The 18,498-nt window shown below is 45.0% G+C and overlaps 2 protein-coding genes across 2 annotated transcripts in view; both read right to left on the bottom strand.

The window, feature by feature from the left end:
* Positions 1-2,922: 2,922 nt before the first annotated feature.
* Positions 2,923-5,925, bottom strand: LOC146371815 (serine/threonine-protein kinase Nek2-like). Its single transcript, XM_084953363.1, has 5 exons — positions 5,908-5,925; positions 4,283-4,500; positions 3,952-4,192; positions 3,712-3,794; positions 2,923-3,611 (listed from the first exon to the last, which is right to left on the bottom strand). Exons 1-5 carry the CDS (start codon positions 5,923-5,925, stop codon positions 3,338-3,340), a joined length of 834 nt encoding a protein of 277 aa, XP_084809489.1. The 3' UTR covers positions 2,923-3,337.
* Positions 5,926-8,098: 2,173 nt separating this feature from the next.
* LOC146371816 (uncharacterized) overlaps positions 8,099-18,498 on the bottom strand; it is a 31,308-nt gene continuing 20,908 nt past the window's right edge. Inside the window, exons 13-19 of the mRNA XM_084953366.1 lie at positions 12,964-13,181; positions 12,633-12,873; positions 12,393-12,475; positions 12,166-12,292; positions 11,952-12,015; positions 8,599-8,666; positions 8,099-8,290 (exon numbers count right to left, since the gene is read on the bottom strand). Of these exons, the coding sequence (XP_084809492.1) occupies positions 8,099-8,290; positions 8,599-8,666; positions 11,952-12,015; positions 12,166-12,292; positions 12,393-12,475; positions 12,633-12,873; positions 12,964-13,181 (993 nt within the window). The remainder of the gene's footprint in view (positions 8,291-8,598; positions 8,667-11,951; positions 12,016-12,165; positions 12,293-12,392; positions 12,476-12,632; positions 12,874-12,963; positions 13,182-18,498) is intronic.

The following is an 18,498-nucleotide window of genomic DNA, read 5'->3' on the forward strand; positions in this document are numbered from 1 at the left end:
AACACATCGGGGATGCAGAGGTCAAGGACAGAAGAGAAGAAAGAAGGAGACGGTGAGACAGCGGAGGCTCGAAGCGAGGAGGAGGTATAAACAGTGTCTGCCGTCTATCGTGATGGGAAATGTGCGATCGTTAGCGAATAAAATCGACGAGCTCTCAGCACTGGTACGGAGTAAGAGGGAATACCCAGAGTGTAGCCTGATGTGTTTCACCGAATCATGGATGCACCAGGACATTCCCGATGAGAATGCTTCCGTGGAAGGCTTCCACACTGTTCGGGCGGACAGGGACAGCATCGCTAGCGGTAAGCGGAAAGGAGGTGGGCTTGCTGTTTTAGTTAACAACCGGTGGTGTAACCCTGCCAACATAACAATCAAAGAAAGGATTTGTTGCCCGGACATTGAACTGTGTGCTGTTGGACTCAGGCCGTATTATTTACCCAGGAAATTCTCTCGCGTCATCTTGGTGGCTGTTTATGTTCCTCCCTCTGCTAACCCCACAGCTGCATGTGACACTATCCACTCTGCCATAGCCCGGTTACAGACTCAGCACCCGAGTGCCTTTATTGTGATCTCGGGTGACTTCAACCATGTATCACTGGACAATACACTAACAACATTCAGACAATATGTGGACTGTCCTACCAGGGGAGAAAAAATTCTAGACCTACTGTATGCTAATGTCAAGGATGCATACAGCTCCTCCTCCCTCCCCCCACTTGGTAGGTCAGATCATAACCTGATTCACCTCACCCCCCGCTATGTGCCAATTGTGAGGAGGGAACCTGTGACCACCAGGACTGTTAGGAGGTGGTCAGAGGAGGCCTTAGCGGAACTACAGGGCTGTTTCGAGGTGACCAATTGGGAAACACTCTGTGAGCCTCACGCCGAGGACATCAATGGGCTTACTGAGTGTATCACAGACTACATAACTTTCTGCACCGACTCCATTGTTCCAGCTCGGACTGTTCATTGTTACCCAAATAACAAGCCGTGGGTGACTAAGGACATCAAAGCCCTCCTCAACAACAAGAAGAGGGCTTTCAGAGGGGGCAATAAAGAGGAGGTGAGGAAGGTCCAGGTGTTACTAAAGGACAAGATCAGAGAGGCTAAGGACAATTACAGGAGGAAGCTGGAGTGGAAACTCCAGCAGAACAGCATGAGAGAGGTGTGGAGGGGCATGAAGACCATCACTGGATTCAGGCCAACCAACAGCAGGGGAGCTGAGGGAGGTGAGAATAGAGCTAACGAGTTGAATCTGTTTTTCAATAAATTCGACACCACAGTGTCTGCTCACACCCCCACAACCTCACCTGTAGTCAGCCTGGAATCCAGAGCCACACCACTGTGCCAGCCTCTCTCTTCACATGGCGCTGTTGCCTCCTGTGAGATTCCTGACACCCCTCCCCCACCCATCACCTTCACTCAATACCAGGTTGAGATGCAAATGAGGAGAGGCAAGTCTGCTGGAGCAGACGGAGTGAGTCCCCCTCGTCCTCAAGACCTGTGCCCCCCAGCTGTGTGGAGTCTTTCATAAACTGTTTATGCTGAGTCTGAGTCTGCAGAGGGTCCCAGTGATGTGGAAGACATCATGCCTCGTCCCTGTACCAAAGACGCCACGTCCCAGTGGCCCTCAGGATTACAGGCCCGTGGCACTGACCTCCCACATCATGAAGACCCTGGAAAGGCTCATCCTGGACCAGCTGCGACCCATAGTAAGACCACATCTGGATCCCCTTCAGTTCGCTTATCAGCCTCGTCTCGGAACTGAGGACGCCATCATCTACCTGCTCAATCGTGTCTACACCCATCTGGACCAGCCGGCGAGCACTGTGAGGGTCATGTTTTTTGACTTTTCTAGTGCTTTCAATACCATCAGGCCGACCCTCCTGGGTGATAAGTTAGCAGCGATGCAGGTGGATGCTTCTCTGGTGTCCTGGATTGTTGATTACCTGACAGGAAGACCACAATATGTACGTCTCCCACAGTGGGTGTCTGACAAGGTAATCAGCAACACAGGGGCACCACAGGGGACTGTCCTCTCCCCCTTCCTCTTCACCCTCTACACCACAGACTTCAGCCACTGCACAGAGACCTGCCATCTTCAGAAGTTTTCTGATGACTCTGCGGTGGTTGGATGCATCAGCAGGGATGATGAGACAGAGTAGCGGGCTGTGGTCGACTCCTTTGTCACGTGGTGTGAGCAGAATCATCTGCAGCTCAACGTGGCAAAGACCAAGGAACTGATCGTGGACTTCAGGAAGACCAGGAAACACTTGACCCCTGTTTCAATCCAGGGGGTCAGTGTTGACATTGTGGAGGACTATAAATACCTTGGAGTACACATTGACAATAAACTGGACTGGGCTAAAAACACCACAGCACTTTACAGGAAGGGCCAGAGTCGTCTCTATTTTTTGAGGCGACTGAGGTCCTTCAACATCTGCCAGAAAATGCTCAGGATTTTCTATGAGTCTGTTGTGGCCAGTGCGATCCTCTATGCTGTTGCCTGCTGGGGGAGCAGGCTGAGGGTAGCAGATGCCAACAGACTTAATAAACTAATCCGTAAGGCCAGTAATGTTGTGGGGATGGAGCTGGACTCCCTCAAGGTGGTGTCGGAGAGGCGGATGCTGTCCAAGATAAAGACAATGTTGGATAACACCTCCCACCCACTCCATGACATGCTGGTCAGTCACAGGAGCACGTTCAGTGAGAGACTGAGATTACCGAAAAGCACCACTGAACGACACAGGAAATCTTTCCTGCCTGTGGCCATCTCCCTGTACAACGCATCTACTTAACACACTGGTTACTGCTACAACTACACGTTTCTTTTCCAGCTATTTATTAATGAGTGACTTATGTATATGTATGTATATGTATATATATATATATATATATATATATATATATAGTAATATTCTTAGTTAGCGTATTGTCTGTCTTGTCTTAATGTTGGTTTATAATGGAGCACTGTAACAAAAAAATAATTTCCCCCAGGGATCAATAAAGTATTCTGATTCTGATTCTGATTCTGAACAACAAATTGGCCCAGTTCAGGATCTACCGGAGAGTGAGCAAGCGTGAGAAAGTTAGAAAAAGCACCAAAAGGCACCGTATGAATGTGTGTGAGAATGGGTGAATGTGGGTGGTGGTAAAAAGTGCTTAGAGTGCTCATTTAACTAGAATTTACAAAATTAACTTCACGTTTTATTCAATGACCTAAAACTAGCACTAGGACTAGAGTCCATAAAGTCATGGGAAAGTAGTTACTGAGGGAGCTGAGGGCCAGTTTGCCGTGGAAGGCACTAAAACTAGAGCAGTTGCCCCCTGCAGGCTGTTAGAAAGAATGCAAGGTTTGAAGTATTTCTGCACAGGCTTCCCTCTTCCAGATGTGGACACGCGGTCCATCTTTTATACCATCTAAAATAATCAGATAGCTCAAGCACCATATCATGTAAATTTTAAAAATAAATTCAATTCCAACCTTTAAGTTGAGCATTTTGCCGAGCAGAGTGTTCAGCTCCTCAGAGTACCGGTACAGGATCCTTCTGAATTTGCCCTCTCTGATCTTTCCTGCCAGCTCTTTTTGGTTGTAAGCAGTAAAAGGAGGCCTGGAGAGGAAAAAGAAAAATGCAGGAAAAACTGCACGATCTGCTGCCTAACAGTTTGCAGTGGGAAAATCAGCTAAAGCGGAACAGCTGGACAACTTACGATAAGGCACAGAGTTCGTAGAGCAGACATCCCAGAGACCAAATATCAGACTTCTCGTTGTATGACATCCGGTTTATTTGTTCCTGACAGAAAAAAAAGAGATTATTATATTTGTCCCCATTCTTTTTATCATGAAGTAAAACAAAGATTAACAAACAAGAATAAAATCAAAAGTTCAGGCAAGGAAAGTTGTAAGCTCAGATTAAACGCTTCAAACTCCAGCAGCATGAAGCCACTCACTGGAGACATGTAGTACAGCGTCCCGACAAACGTCTTTGCAAAGCTGGTGTCATGGTTCAGAATCCTCGCCAGGCCAAAGTCGCCCAGTTTGACATTCTGCTTGATGTCGAGGAAGACGTTGGCTGGTTTCAGGTCCCGATGAAGGACTCTGGCCCTGCCGTCACTCCACCTGTGACACTCCTTCAGGGCCAACGTGAGCTGGGCCATGACTCGCAGGATGAACTGCTCCTCCAAATAGCGCCTGTCAAGGTAAAAAACACATGCATACACCGATGAAGGGAAAGGACACACCAGCATGCAACCGTCAGTATCATTTAGCATTCAACCCCACCTCTCCATGATGCAGCGGCTGATGAGACTGGACAGGTCGCCGCCTTCGCAGTACTCCATGACAATGTACAGAGTGGTGGTTGTCCGGTCTATGATGTGGTCGTAGTACCTCACTATGTTTGGGTGCTTGAGCTCCCTCAGCAGGTTCACCTCTGACACCAGCAGCTGCTTCTCACGCTCCGCCATGGTGCCATAATTCAGCTCCTTCCACACCAGGATCTACGATACAAACCGGCTTTGAATTAACCAGAATTACAGAGGTAAAATTCAAAGAATCGTGGTTATCTGAATCAGAGATCAGAGAATGTCTTTCCATTAAGACCAGTGTCGTAAGAAGACAGAAGACAAGTGGAAGCTATGGAAAAGTAAAGCTAACTCGGGCAACTTGTCTTTATTCTAGAACATGGTAATGTGGGGGGGCTGGTTGACCTTTTGACCTTTACCTTTTCATTAATATCTTTAAAACAGGCAGCACAAACGAAAATTTTAGCAGCACAAACCAGCACAAACGTAGCACAGTTGATTGACACCAATTTTGTTTGATTTGGGTAATGTGGGGGGGCTGGTTGACCTCTGATGACCTCTAGAAATTTTTATTAATATCTTTAAAATGATAGTAGCACAAACGAAAATTTTAGCAGCACAAACCAGCACAAACATAGCACAACTGATTGACACCAATTTTGTTTGATTCCATTAATATGGGGGGGCTGGTTGACCTTTACATTTTCATTAATATCTTTAAAACAGAAGCAGCACAAACGAAAATTTTAACAGCATTTATATATATATATATACATATATATATACACACACACATATATACACACACACACACACATATATATATATACATATATATATATATATATATATATATATATATATATATATATACATATACATATATATACATATTAATCATGCAAAGAAGGGAACAGCTCGATAAGATATCCATAACAAAGGATCGAGTAACTTTTTTTTAAGGTTATGTGGAATCATTGGAAAACCTAAATGAGGTCTGAAGCAGTCTGAAAGATCAAATTAAAAACATGCATCTGTGTAAATGTTTGCCATCTCTGAAGTTGGGGGAGAATCATCTTCGAGGACACAACAAGGTCGCCGACTGTTAGTGCCCAAGACTGCATATGTTAAAAGCTGGTAGTCGTCTTATTGTCACTGGTCATTTGATTTGACCAGCAGCACCTCCTGAAGAGTCGCCATCTGAGAGCGGCAACACGAGCGACCTCTCACTCTGCTCTCACTCGCATATGTCCTACAGACAGTCTGCTCTGACCGACTGGCCCTGACGGAGAAGAGGGAGGGGGGAAAAAAGGTGGTAGTGGCAACTCAAATTGCTATCCACATGTTTTTGTTTGTTTGTTTTTTACATAAACAAATAATAATAATAATTGTGGTACTGCACGAGGAAGGAATTATATCATATATATAAGGAAGGTCCTCATATCACATGTGTGAGGACAGGGAGACAGTGATCAGTAGAAACTAGTAGAAAATAGGGATATTGTTTTGAACTGCCGTGCGATGCTTCTCAAGACTCTTGCAGATTAAAACCAGGTGATTGGGTCCTTATACGAGTACTCCAGAGAAAGAATTGGAACTCACCTCGGTGGGAAGGTCCATACCAAGTACTCCTAACGACGCCAACAGCTTGCAAAATCGCTGAGAGGCCCTCTTGGATCCACCAGAGCCATTGCAAAAAAGTGGAAGTGAGTGACAGCACAACCTAAAGACACCACCACCCCGACTCTTTGGTGATCTACAGGTGAAGGGAGGGCTGGTTGGGTATATCCCGCCTTCTACTTCTCGCCTGTAGTCTACTCACCAGAGCAAATCGGTGTGTCTGGTCATCATGAAGATTATTCTGTTTACCACCTTGGCCCTGCTGCTTACAGCATGGACCCTGATGCACTTAAAGGATCAAGAAGCCAACTTGCATAGAAGGGCATGGACATATGACAACTCACACCTGACTGAAGTGACACAGGACTACATCCATCCCTGGATGAACAACGCCTGGTATAGATAATATATAATCGCACAGAAGGCAAAGATTGTTATATATGCTCACACATGCCTGCTACAACACAGCATGCTACATTATATGGCAGACCTACTCAAGTGACATGCGCAGCAAGCTTTGCCAGTCTAGGTTATCAATATTCAGGAATTGTCCTAAACCACAGCGACCCCCTGACTATTGGACTATAGTTTTGGGCTGTTTTTAAATGCATCGACCAGCATCAACAAAGAGCAAAATCAGGAAATTGATGCCATAAGAATAACTGTTATGCAACACCGAGTTGCCCTGGACATGATCTTGGCAGAAAAGGGCGGACTGTGTGTTTTGTTTAATATAACTTGTTGTACATATATTCCAGACAATGTGCATTCTGATAATATGACAAATGCTCTACAATTACTTAGAAACGTTCAACAGGCACAGGTAACCGATTTGGCAAATTCACAAAGTAATTGGTGGGATTGGTTTATGAGCGGCTCATGGAGAACATTGATGTTTAAGGTTTGGATGTTTATTGGCCTAATACTTATCATGTTTTGTATCTTTACTACATGCATTATCCCCTGTGTAAGAGGAATGATATCCTAATCTCTTGTTGCATATGTCACTGTGCCAGACGAGGAAGAAGGAGAAGACGATGAGTATGAAACTAATGTGATGAATGATTATGTTTGAATGATACACATTTTATGACGACCAGACCGAAAGCACTCACAATGTAGGGTCTGTGTCTGAAACACATTGATGTATCTGTTTAAATTCGCTACAACAGGAGGGAATGATGAAAGATTTTTAGTTTTGTATTATGTTTAGTTGTAGCTTCATTTAAAGGAAGGAGAGCTTGTGAGTTGGAACCACCACAGGAAAAGAGAGTGAAACCATATGTCCAGAAGAATGCGGTGACATACGATACTACCTCCTGTGTTAACAGACAAGTTAACGGTCTCTCTCTCTCTCTCTCCTTTTATGGACATGTTTTGAGATCTATACATACCAAGCTATCTCCTGTTTCAACAGACAAGCTAAAGGTCTCTCCTTTTAAGGAAATATTATCAGTTCCATACATACCACTCCTACTGCTGTGGAAACTTGCTTGAAGTATAAATAAAGAGTGTGCTAAGAGCCCTGGGCGGTTTTCCTCTGTGTCACATCTGTTCTGCACACGTTGGTGCAGAGCAGATCGGACCGTGATGGGGGATCGCCCATGTATATGTACATGTAAAAAGATATCTGAGTGTAAGTTTCTTTGCCTTCTAACAATTTTCTCCTCACACGGTGTAAAGAGCATTGTCTTTAATCAATGCAGGAAAAAATAAGAGCAAATCATTAGCAGACAAGAAAGACGTTTTTTCAAGCTGACGGAATCATAACTGGACAATGTTTTTTTACTTCAGCATTAAAGCTGAGTGTCAAAAATCACTCCGAGGTTTCGAGAGAACTGCTTGACATTTTTGGTCACTGAGCTATCCTTTCTGTGGACAAGAGTCAGATTTATAGTCACTGAATTTTAGAAACTTATGAGATACTCAGCATTTGATATCACTTATAGGAATTTTTTTATTATTTGTTTTTTGGAAAATGTGTTTGTGGCATGATGTGTTTTTTGTATTTATTTATTTCTTTTTAGATATTTTAGTCTACTTCACTTTGTCAAACAGGTTGTATTTATGTGATTTCTTGATTCAGCAGGTCTGCCAGTAATCAGGACTGGGTGTAGCAAGTGAAACTGAATTCAGGTTTCTTTTTTTTGACTTTTTATTTGTTTAGGAACATTTATTTTTTATGCTTCTTCAGTCTGTTCTCCGCGGCCGAGGTGGACGCCGTCTCCGCGGGTTTGTGGAGAGGAACATCAGAATCGGCTGATCTCCTTTGGAGTCGCGACTGTGCCTTCCTCTGCTCCTCAGCAACCGCCTTGCTCAGCAGGCTGCTCTGGAGAATAGATTCTACAGAAGGTCTCAAATAGTCCTGCCAAGAGAAGGGGCCCATAAATGAAACATAAATAGTGTCCTTGGACAAGATCCTGAACATTGTCTAACAGTGCGCATGCGCCAACCAGCGTGCAGCCTGTTACAGTCGCTCCTGCTTTTTCTCTTAGTTTAGCTCTTTTTTTCTTACGTATTCTTTTTTTTTCTGACTTGTATTTTCATCCGTTTATTATCTTTTACTCAATCATGTGGATTGAGAGAGTTTTTGTTCTTCTGGTGGCCGTGGAACTGTTACTTTTATCAAGGAACGGGACCGCGGCACATCTCCTACACTCACGGACTGTTTACTCCAGAGATCAGCTGATCGCCCTGATGCCGGCCGGCCGGCTCGCTGGCCAGGCCCGCAGAAGTACCAGCTGAAATTTGGAGGAAAACACATCGGGGATGCAGAGGTCAAGGACAGAAGAGAAGAAAGAAGGAGACGGTGAGACAGCGGAGGCTCGAAGCGAGGAGGAGGTATAAACAGTGTCTGCCGTCTATCGTGATGGGAAATGTGCGATCGTTAGCGAATAAAATCGACGAGCTCTCAGCACTGGTACGGAGTAAGAGGGAATACCCAGAGTGTAGCCTGATGTGTTTCACCGAATCATGGATGCACCAGGACATTCCCGATGAGAATGCTTCCGTGGAAGGCTTCCACACTGTTCGGGCGGACAGGGACAGCATCGCTAGCGGTAAGCGGAAAGGAGGTGGGCTTGCTGTTTTAGTTAACAACCGGTGGTGTAACCCTGCCAACATAACAATCAAAGAAAGGATTTGTTGCCCGGACATTGAACTGTGTGCTGTTGGACTCAGGCCGTATTATTTACCCAGGAAATTCTCTCGCGTCATCTTGGTGGCTGTTTATGTTCCTCCCTCTGCTAACCCCACAGCTGCATGTGACACTATCCACTCTGCCATAGCCCGGTTACAGACTCAGCACCCGAGTGCCTTTATTGTGATCTCGGGTGACTTCAACCATGTATCACTGGACAATACACTAACAACATTCAGACAATATGTGGACTGTCCCACCAGGGGAGAAAAAATTCTAGACCTACTGTATGCTAAGGTCAAGGATGCATACAGCTCCTCCTCCCTCCCCCCACTTGGTAGGTCAGATCATAACCTGATTCATCTCACCCCCCGCTATGTGCCAATTGTGAGGAGGGAACCTGTGACCACCAGGACTGTTAGGAGGTGGTCAGAGGAGGCCTTAGCGGAACTACAGGGCTGTTTCGAGGTGACCAACTGGGGAAACACTCTGTGAGCCTCACGCCGAGGACATCAATGGGCTTACTGAGTGTATCACAGACTACATAACTTTCTGCACCGACTCCATTGTTCCAGCTCAGACTGTTCATTGTTACCCAAATAACAAGCCGTGGGTGACTAAGGACATCAAAGCCCTCCTCAACAACAAGAAGAGGGCTTTCAGAGGGGGCAATAAAGAGGAGGTGAGGAAGGTCCAGGTGTTACTAAAGGACAAGATCAGAGAGGCTAAGGACAATTACAGGAGGAAGCTGGAGTGGAAACTCCAGCAGAACAGCATGAGAGAGGTGTGGAGGGGCATGAAGACCATCACTGGATTCAGGCCAACCAACAGCAGGGGAGCTGAGGGAGGTGAGAATAGAGCTAACGAGTTGAATCTGTTTTTCAATAAATTCGACACCACAGTGTCTGCTCACACCCCCACAACCTCACCTGTAGTCAGCCTGGAATCCAGAGCCACACCACTGTGCCAGCCTCTCTCTTCACATGGCGCTGTTGCCTCCTGTGAGATTCCTGACACCCCTCCCCCACCCATCACCTTCACTCAATACCAGGTTGAGATGCAAATGAGGAGAGGCAAGTCTGCTGGAGCAGACGGAGTGAGTCCCCCTCGTCCTCAAGACCTGTGCCCCCCAGCTGTGTGGAGTCTTTCATAAACTGTTTATGCTGAGTCTGAGTCTGCAGAGGGTCCCAGTGATGTGGAAGACATCATGCCTCGTCCCTGTACCAAAGACGCCACGTCCCAGTGGCCCTCAGGATTACAGGCCCGTGGCACTGACCTCCCACATCATGAAGACCCTGGAAAGGCTCATCCTGGACCAGCTGCGACCCATAGTAAGACCACATCTGGATCCCCTTCAGTTCGCTTATCAGCCTCGTCTCGGAACTGAGGACGCCATCATCTACCTGCTCAATCGTGTCTACACCCATCTGGACCAGCCGGCGAGCACTGTGAGGGTCATGTTTTTTGACTTTTCTAGTGCTTTCAATACCATCAGGCCGACCCTCCTGGGTGATAAGTTAGCAGCGATGCAGGTGGATGCTTCTCTGGTGTCCTGGATTGTTGATTACCTGACAGGAAGACCACAATATGTACGTCTCCCACAGTGGGTGTCTGACAAGGTAATCAGCAACACAGGGGCACCACAGGGGACTGTCCTCTCCCCCTTCCTCTTCACCCTCTACACCACAGACTTCAGCCACTGCACAGAGACCTGCCATCTTCAGAAGTTTTCTGATGACTCTGCGGTGGTTGGATGCATCAGCAGGGATGATGAGACAGAGTAGCGGGCTGTGGTCGACTCCTTTGTCACGTGGTGTGAGCAGAATCATCTGCAGCTCAACGTGGCAAAGACCAAGGAACTGATCGTGGACTTCAGGAAGACCAGGAAACACTTGACCCCTGTTTCAATCCAGGGGGTCAGTGTTGACATTGTGGAGGACTATAAATACCTTGGAGTACACATTGACAATAAACTGGACTGGGCTAAAAACACCACAGCACTTTACAGGAAGGGCCAGAGTCGTCTCTATTTTTTGAGGCGACTGAGGTCCTTCAACATCTGCCAGAAAATGCTCAGGATTTTCTATGAGTCTGTTGTGGCCAGTGCGATCCTCTATGCTGTTGCCTGCTGGGGGAGCAGGCTGAGGGTAGCAGATGCCAACAGACTTAATAAACTAATCCGTAAGGCCAGTAATGTTGTGGGGATGGAGCTGGACTCCCTCAAGGTGGTGTCGGAGAGGCGGATGCTGTCCAAGATAAAGACAATGTTGGATAACACCTCCCACCCACTCCATGACATGCTGGTCAGTCACAGGAGCACGTTCAGTGAGAGACTGAGATTACCGAAAAGCACCACTGAACGACACAGGAAATCTTTCCTGCCTGTGGCCATCTCCCTGTACAACGCATCTACTTAACACACTGGTTACTGCTACAACTACACGTTTCTTTTCCAGCTATTTATTAATGAGTGACTTATGTATATGTATGTATATATATATATATATATATATATATATATATATATAGTAATATTCTTAGTTAGCGTATTGTCTGTCTTGTCTTAATGTTGGTTTATAATGGAGCACTGTAACAAAAAAATAATTTCCCCCAGGGATCAATAAAGTATTCTGATTCTGATTCTGATTCTGAACAACAAATTGGCCCAGTTCAGGATCTACCGGAGAGTGAGCAAGCGTGAGAAAGTTAGAAAAAGCACCAAAAGGCACCGTATGAATGTGTGTGAGAATGGGTGAATGTGGGTGGTGGTAAAAAGTGCTTAGAGTGCTCATTTAACTAGAATTTACAAAATTAACTTCACGTTTTATTCAATGACCTAAAACTAGCACTAGGACTAGAGTCCATAAAGTCATGGGAAAGTAGTTACTGAGGGAGCTGAGGGCCAGTTTGCCGTGGAAGGCACTAAAACTAGAGCAGTTGCCCCCTGCAGGCTGTTAGAAAGAATGCAAGGTTTGAAGTATTTCTGCACAGGCTTCCCTCTTCCAGATGTGGACACGCGGTCCATCTTTTATACCATCTAAAATAATCAGATAGCTCAAGCACCATATCATGTAAATTTTAAAAATAAATTCAATTCCAACCTTTAAGTTGAGCATTTTGCCAAGCAGAGTGTTCAGCTCCTCAGAGTACCGGTACAGGATCCTTCTGAATTTGCCCTCTCTGATCTTTCCTGCCAGCTCTTTTTGGTTGTAAGCAGTAAAAGGAGGCCTGGAGAGGAAAAAGAAAAATGCAGGAAAAACTGCACGATCTGCTGCCTAACAGTTTGCAGTGGGAAAATCAGCTAAAGCGGAACAGCTGGACAACTTACGATAAGGCACAGAGTTCGTAGAGCAGACATCCCAGAGACCAAATATCGGACTTCTCGTTGTATGACATCCGGTTTATTTGTTCCTGACAGAAAAAAAAGAGATTATTATATTTGTCCCCATTCTTTTTATCATGAAGTAAAACAAAGATTAACAAACAAGAATAAAATCAAAAGTTCAGGCAAGGAAAGTTGTAAGCTCAGATTAAACGCTTCAAACTCCAGCAGCATGAAGCCACTCACTGGAGACATGTAGTACAGCGTCCCGACAAACGTCTTTGCAAAGCTGGTGTCATGGTTCAGAATCCTCGCCAGGCCAAAGTCGCCCAGTTTGACATTCTGCTTGATGTCGAGGAAGACGTTGGCTGGTTTCAGGTCCCGATGAAGGACTCTGGCCCTGCCGTCACTCCACCTGTGACACTCCTTCAGGGCCAACGTGAGCTGGGCCATGACTCGCAGGATGAACTGCTCCTCCAAATAGCGCCTGTCAAGGTAAAAAACACATGCATACACCGATGAAGGGAAAGGACACACCAGCATGCAACCGTCAGTATCATTTAGCATTCAACCCCACCTCTCCATGATGCAGCGGCTGATGAGACTGGACAGGTCGCCGCCTTCGCAGTACTCCATGACAATGTACAGAGTGGTGGTTGTCCGGTCTATGATGTGGTCGTAGTACCTCACTATGTTTGGGTGCTTGAGCTCCCTCAGCAGGTTCACCTCTGACACCAGCAGCTGCTTCTCACGCTCCGCCATGGTGCCATAATTCAGCTCCTTCCACACCAGGATCTACGATACAAACCGGCTTTGAATTAACCAGAATTACAGAGGTAAAATTCAAAGAATCGTGGTTATCTGAATCAGAGATCAGAGAATGTCTTTCCATTAAGACCAGTGTCGTAAGAAGACAGAAGACAAGTGGAAGCTATGGAAAAGTAAAGCTAACTCGGGCAACTTGTCTTTATTCTAGAACATGGTAATGTGGGGGGGCTGGTTGACCTTTTGACCTTTACCTTTTCATTAATATCTTTAAAACAGGCAGCACAAACGAAAATTTTAGCAGCACAAACCAGCACAAACGTAGCACAGTTGATTGACACCAATTTTGTTTGATTTGGGTAATGTGGGGGGGCTGGTTGACCTCTGATGACCTCTAGAAATTTTTATTAATATCTTTAAAATGATAGTAGCACAAACGAAAATTTTAGCAGCACAAACCAGCACAAACATAGCACAACTGATTGACACCAATTTTGTTTGATTCCATTAATATGGGGGGGCTGGTTGACCTTTACATTTTCATTAATATCTTTAAAACAGAAGCAGCACAAACGAAAATTTTAACAGCATTTATATACACACACACACACATATATACACACACACACACATACATATATATATATATATATATATATATATATATATATATATATACATATACATATATATACATATTAATCATGCAAAGAAGGGAACAGCTCGATAAGATATCCATAACAAAGGATCGAGTAACTTTTTTTTAAGGTTATGTGGAATCATTGGAAAACCTAAATGAGGTCTGAAGCAGTCTGAAAGATCAAATTAAAAACATGCATCTGTGTAAATGTTTGCCATCTCTGAAGTTGGGGGAGAATCATCTTCGAGGACACAACAAGGTCGCCGACTGTTAGTGCCCAAGACTGCATATGTTAAAAGCTGGTAGTCGTCTTATTGTCACTGGTCATTTGATTTGACCAGCAGCACCTCCTGAAGAGTCGCCATCTGAGAGCGGCAACACGAGCGACCTCTCACTCTGCTCTCACTCGCATATGTCCTACAGACAGTCTGCTCTGACCGACTGGCCCTGACGGAGAAGAGGGAGGGGGGAAAAAAGGTGGTAGTGGCAACTCAAATTGCTATCCACATGTTTTTGTTTGTTTGTTTTTTACATAAACAAATAATAATAATAATTGTGGTACTGCACGAGGAAGGAATTATATCATATATATAAGGAAGGTCCTCATATCACATGTGTGAGGACAGGGAGACAGTGATCAGTAGAAACTAGTAGAAAATAGGGATATTGTTTTGAACTGCCGTGCGATGCTTCTCAAGTCTCTTGCAGATTAAAACCAGGTGATTGGGTCCTTATACGAGTACTCCAGAGAAAGAATTGGAACTCACCTCGGTGGGAAGGTCCATACCAAGTACTCCTAACGACGCCAACAGCTTGCAAAATCGCTGAGAGGCCCTCTTGGATCCACCAGAGCCATTGCAAAAAAGTGGAAGTGAGTGACAGCACAACCTAAAGACACCACCACCCCGACTCTTTGGTGATCTACAGGTGAAGGGAGGGCTGGTTGGGTATATCCCGCCTTCTACTTCTCGCCTGTAGTCTACTCACCAGAGCAAATCGGTGTGTCTGGTCATCATGAAGATTATTCTGTTTACCACCTTGGCCCTGCTGCTTACAGCATGGACCCTGATGCACTTAAAGGATCAAGAAGCCAACTTGCATAGAAGGGCATGGACATATGACAACTCACACCTGACTGAAGTGACACAGGACTACATCCATCCCTGGATGAACAACGCCTGGTATAGATAATATATAATCGCACAGAAGGCAAAGATTGTTATATATGCTCACACATGCCTGCTACAACACAGCATGCTACATTATATGGCAGACCTACTCAAGTGACATGCGCAGCAAGCTTTGCCAGTCTAGGTTATCAATATTCAGGAATTGTCCTAAACCACAGCGACCCCCTGACTATTGGACTATAGTTTTGGGCTGTTTTTAAATGCATCGACCAGCATCAACAAAGAGCAAAATCAGGAAATTGATGCCATAAGAATAACTGTTATGCAACACCGAGTTGCCCTGGACATGATCTTGGCAGAAAAGGGCGGACTGTGTGTTTTGTTTAATATAACTTGTTGTACATATATTCCAGACAATGTGCATTCTGATAATATGACAAATGCTCTACAATTACTTAGAAACGTTCAACAGGCACAGGTAACCGATTTGGCAAATTCACAAAGTAATTGGTGGGATTGGTTTATGAGCGGCTCATGGAGAACATTGATGTTTAAGGTTTGGATGTTTATTGGCCAAATACTTATCATGTTTTGTATCTTTACTACATGCATTATCCCCTGTGTAAGAGGAATGATATCCTAATCTCTTGTTGCATATGTCACTGTGCCAGACGAGGAAGAAGGAGAAGACGATGAGTATGAAACTAATGTGATGAATGATTATGTTTGAATGATACACATTTTATGACGACCAGACCGAAAGCACTCACAATGTAGGGTCTGTGTCTGAAACACATTGATGTATCTGTTTAAATTCGCTACAACAGGAGGGAATGATGAAAGATTTTTAGTTTTGTATTATGTTTAGTTGTAGCTTCATTTAAAGGAAGGAGAGCTTGTGAGTTGGAACCACCACAGGAAAAGAGAGTGAAACCATATGTCCAGAAGAATGCGGTGACATACGATACTACCTCCTGTGTTAACAGACAAGTTAACGGTCTCTCTCTCTCTCTCTCCTTTTATGGACATGTTTTGAGATCTATACATACCAAGCTATCTCCTGTTTCAACAGACAAGCTAAAGGTCTCTCCTTTTAAGGAAATATTATCAGTTCCATACATACCACTCCTACTGCTGTGGAAACTTGCTTGAAGTATAAATAAAGAGTGTGCTAAGAGCCCTGGGCGGTTTTCCTCTGTGTCACATCTGTTCTGCACACGTTGGTGCAGAGCAGATCGGACCGTGATGGGGGATCGCCCATGTATATGTACATGTAAAAAGATATCTGAGTGTAAGTTTCTTTGCCTTCTAACAATTTTCTCCTCACACGGTGTAAAGAGCATTGTCTTTAATCAATGCAGGAAAAAATAAGAGCAAATCATTAGCAGACAAGAAAGACGTTTTTTCAAGCTGACGGAATCATAACTGGACAATGTTTTTTTACTTCAGCATTAAAGCTGAGTGTCAAAAATCACTCCGAGGTTTCGAGAGAACTGCTTGACATTTTTGGTCACTGAGCTATCCTTTCTGTGGACAAGAGTCAGATTTATAGTCACTGAATTTTAGAAACTTATGAGATACTCAGCATTTGATATCACTTATAGGAATTTTTTTATTATTTGTTTTTTGGAAAATGTGTTTGTGGCATGATGTGTTTTTTGTATTTATTTATTTCTTTTTAGATATTTTAGTCTACTTCACTTTGTCAAACAGGTTGTATTTATGTGATTTCTTGATTCAGCAGGTCTGCCAGTAATCAGGACTGGGTGTAGCAAGTGAAACTGAATTCAGGTTTCTTTTTTTTGACTTTTTATTTGTTTAGGAACATTTATTTTTTATGCTTCTTCAGTCTGTTCTCCGCGGCCGAGGTGGACGCCGTCTCCGCGGGTTTGTGGAGAGGAACATCAGAATCGGCTGATCTCCTTTGGAGTCGCGACTGTGCCTTCCTCTGCTCCTCAGCAACCGCCTTGCTCAGCAGGCTGCTCTGGAGAATAGATTCTACAGAAGGTCTCAAATAGTCCTGCCAAGAGAAGGGGCCCATAAATGAAACATAAATAGTGTCCTTGGACAAGATCCTGAACATTGTCTAACAGTGCGCATGCGCCAACCAGCGTGCAGCCTGTTACAGTCGCTCCTGCTTTTTCTCTTAGTTTAGCTCTTTTTTTCTTACGTATTCTTTTTTTTTCTGACTTGTATTTTCATCCGTTTATTATCTTTTACTCAATCATGTGGATTGAGAGAGTTTTTGTTCTTCTGGTGGCCGTGGAACTGTTACTTTTATCAAGGAACGGGACCGCGGCACATCTCCTACACTCACGGACTGTTTACTCCAGAGATCAGCTGATCGCCCTGATGCCGGCCGGCCGGCTCGCTGGCCAGGCCCGCAGAAGTACCAGCTGAAATTTGGAGGAAAACACATCGGGGATGCAGAGGTCAAGGACAGAAGAGAAGAAAGAAGGAGACGGTGAGACAGCGGAGGCTCGAAGCGAGGAGGAGGTATAAACAGTGTCTGCCGTCTATCGTGATGGGAAATGTGCGATCGTTAGCGAATAAAATCGACGAGCTCTCAGCACTGGTACGGAGTAAGAGGGAATACCCAGAGTGTAGCCTGATGTGTTTCACCGAATCATGGATGCACCAGGACATTCCCGATGAGAATGCTTCCGTGGAAGGCTTCCACACTGTTCGGGCGGACAGGGACAGCATCGCTAGCGGTAAGCGGAAAGGAGGTGGGCTTGCTGTTTTAGTTAACAACCGGTGGTGTAACCCTGCCAACATAACAATCAAAGAAAGGATTTGTTGCCCGGACATTGAACTGTGTGCTGTTGGACTCAGGCCGTATTATTTACCCAGGAAATTCTCTCGCGTCATCTTGGTGGCTGTTTATGTTCCTCCCTCTGCTAACCCCACAGCTGCATGTGACACTATCCACTCTGCCATAGCCCGGTTACAGACTCAGCACCCGAGTGCCTTTATTGTGATCTCGGGTGACTTCAACCATGTATCACTGGACAATACACTAACAACATTCAGACAATATGTGGACTGTCCCACCAGGGGAGAAAAAATTCTAGACCTACTGTATGCTAAGGTCAAGGATGCATACAGCTCCTCCTCCCTCCCCCCACTTGGTAGGTCAGATCATAACCTGATTCATCTCACCCCCCGCTATGTGCCAATTGTGAGGAGGGAACCTGTGACCACCAGGACTGTTAGGAGGTGGTCAGAGGAGGCCTTAGCGGAACTACAGGGCTGTTTCGAGGTGACCAACTGGGGAAACACTCTGTGAGCCTCACGCCGAGGACATCAATGGGCTTACTGAGTGTATCACAGACTACATAACTTTCTGCACCGACTCCATTGTTCCAGCTCAGACTGTTCATTGTTACCCAAATAACAAGCCGTGGGTGACTAAGGACATCAAAGCCCTCCTCAACAACAAGAAGAGGGCTTTCAGAGGGGGCAATAAAGAGGAGGTGAGGAAGGTCCAGGTGTTACTAAAGGACAAGATCAGAGAGGCTAAGGACAATTACAGGAGGAAGCTGGAGTGGAAACTCCAGCAGAACAGCATGAGAGA

The sequence above is a fragment of the Perissodus microlepis genome, chromosome 15, assembly GCF_051167445.1.
Source record: "Perissodus microlepis isolate ML-2025 ecotype Zambia chromosome 15, ASM5116744v1, whole genome shotgun sequence".
NCBI lineage: Eukaryota > Metazoa > Chordata > Actinopteri > Cichliformes > Cichlidae > Perissodus > Perissodus microlepis.